At 57.7% G+C, this 2,500-nt stretch overlaps 1 protein-coding gene across 1 annotated transcript in view; it reads right to left on the bottom strand.

Annotated features, from left to right (window-relative positions):
* Window positions 1-1,425: 1,425 nt before the first annotated feature.
* LOC125958928 (golgin subfamily A member 6-like protein 7) overlaps window positions 1,426-2,500 on the bottom strand; it is a 4,444-nt gene continuing 3,369 nt past the window's right edge. The window contains exon 1 of the mRNA XM_049691734.1: window positions 1,426-2,500. This exon is cut by the window's right edge and continues 3,369 nt beyond it. Within this exon, the coding sequence (XP_049547691.1) occupies window positions 2,447-2,500 (54 nt within the window). The 3' untranslated portion in view covers window positions 1,426-2,446.

Genomic DNA, 2,500 nt, shown 5'->3' with positions numbered 1-2,500 from the left:
TTCACCCAGTATCCCATCGAAACGAACGCACCGACGACCCTCTGAGCCAAAGGTCCCTGGACCCTCTGAAGTACACGACGATTTTCCTGCTTTCCCATAGCCTCTCCTCCCCAGATCGGAGCCGCATACCGCATAGTCGACTCAGCTACGCTGGCTAAGATCCGTCGGACGCTGCTACTCGGACCGCCATGATTAGGCATGAGAGCCCGAAGACTCCGAACGTGCCGCTCTGCCTTTTCAGCAACCGTCTTAGTGTGGTTCTTCCAGTCGAGATGCCTGTTAAAGGTCACGCCGAGGTAACGGAGAGTGTCCCCTATCGGCAGCCTCTCCCCGTCCAGCTCAAACGTCCGCAACAGTCTCGTCCGCTTCCTGGAGAAGATGATGGCCTCCGTCTTTTGAACAGCCAGCTTCAGATCATTTTCCGCTAGCCACCGTTGAACAGCTATGGCCGCTCCTACAGCGTTTTCCATTGCTTTCTCCTGCTCGTCGCCAGCAGCCACAATTAGGAGGTCATCCGCATAGGCGATGATGTCCGTGCCTGCTGGGAGTGGTACGGAGAGCACGGCATCGTACATGACATTCCACAGGGTCGGTCCAAGAATCGAGCCCTGTGGCACTCCCGCGGTGACTTCCCAACACTGAACGCCGTCGTAAGAGTCGTATAGCAACTCTCTCCCTGATAGGTAGCTCTGCAGCAGCCGAAGCAAGGCGGATGGGACGCCCTTGCTGTGTAGAGCCCTTCCGATGGCCGTCCAGCTCGCCGTGTTGAACGCATTGCGTACATCCAACGCAATGGCGGCGCAGTGTCGCAGGACTCCCGGTCGATCACGGTCGGTGGGGGCTGAATAGGCTTCTAGCGCCTTCTCGACCAGGGTCTCCATTGCACCAACAGTGGAGCGCCCTTTCCGAAAACCATGCTGCTGTGGTGCGAGCCTAGGTCCGTCTTCACTGAACTCAAGGACGTCGTTCAGTCGGTCGAGGATGACCCGCTCAAACACCTTTCCCAGATTGCTGATCATGCATAGCGGGCGTAATGCCGATGCAGGTCCTGGCTGCTTTCCGGGTTTTGGGAGCAGCACCAGCCTCTGGCGCTTCCACTCCTCCGGGAAAACCCCACTCTCCAGGTGTTGTTGGAAGACTCTCCTGATGGTATCCGTGTGCTCTAGGAGTGCTGTCCTGACGGCTGCATTCGGGATACCATCCGGTCCGGGCGCCTTCCTCGGGTTCAGTCTCTTCGCGATGTCATGCAGTTCAGTGTTGGTGACTGGCCGCAAGCTCAGCCCATCACCGGGTTCCGTAAGGGGCCATGTCGACGGCTGACGACGCGGAAATAGCTCGCTCGCAATGTTGCGCAGGATTTCCGGGTCCCTTTCCTGCGGTGTCGGACCCCCTCGCAGCCATCCCCTGACGATGTTATACGACTCTCCAAAGGGGTTGTCCTTAACGGCATCAGCAAGCTCTTGAAGGCATCTCCGTTTGCTGGTTTTGATGGCCTTCTTGAGCTTCTTCCTGGTTTCCCGGAGAAACTGTTGTCGCTGCTGGCGCACATCGGGGGGCGCCGGCTTGTACGCTGTCCTCTGCGCCCAGAAGCATGCGTCTCGGAGCTCCGCAATCTCATCAGTCCACCAGTAGACCGGACGACCGTAGTGCGCTCTTGGAGTGACCGACACTCTCCGCATCACTTCGTCACATGCCTCGGTCAGTCGGCTAGTGACTTCCGCGACTGTTGTTGCGTCACCCAGGCCACAAGCATCCAGGGCCAGCTTGTACGCCTGCGGGTCGAACTGCTTGACGCACCATCGCCTGAAGAACGCTCCCGTTGCTTGTGGCGGTCGCCTGTCCACGGTTTGGTCACCTATTCTGAATCGGACCTGCGCGTGATCGGACCGCGTGAGACACTCATGCACATGCCAGTCCTGTACGATGTTCGGCGTGGCGAATGTCACATCTACGATGGATGACGCTCCCACGTGATTACCCAAGAAGGTCTGGGTGTTGCCCACGTTGGCACAGACAAGACCGATGCCTTCCATCATCTCCAGTAGCGCTGCTCCTCTTCGGTTGTTGCGAACACTCCCCCATGCTGTGTGCCATGCATTGAAGTCGCCCCCCACCACTACCTTGGGGCAACCTCGCAGCGTAGCCTCTAGACGCCGTAGCATGCTCTGGAACTGTTCGAATGTCCAGCGGGGTGGGGCATAACAGCTGGCGTATGTGATGCCGCCAATGTCCGCAACTACCATCCCACTCGCCTGGCACCTGACCTTTTGAATTGGCTTGGTCCCGCATGCGAAGATCGCCGCTGATTGGCCAACCGACGCCTGCCACAATGTCATCTTGGGAACCTTCCAAGGATCCGATATTAGTATGACCTCAACTTCTACATCTCTCGCGGCTTGTGTTAGTAGATTATGAGCATCCACACAGTGCATTAAGTTCTGTTGTATTACTGTGAAGAGGAGGGTTCACTCGCTCCTTTACAGGCTCGAGAGCCAGGCCG

This window comes from Anopheles darlingi (assembly GCF_943734745.1).
Source record: "Anopheles darlingi chromosome X unlocalized genomic scaffold, idAnoDarlMG_H_01 X_unloc_5, whole genome shotgun sequence".
NCBI classification, from domain to species: domain Eukaryota; kingdom Metazoa; phylum Arthropoda; class Insecta; order Diptera; family Culicidae; genus Anopheles; species Anopheles darlingi.
This window is presented reverse-complemented; position numbering and strand designations above follow the sequence as displayed.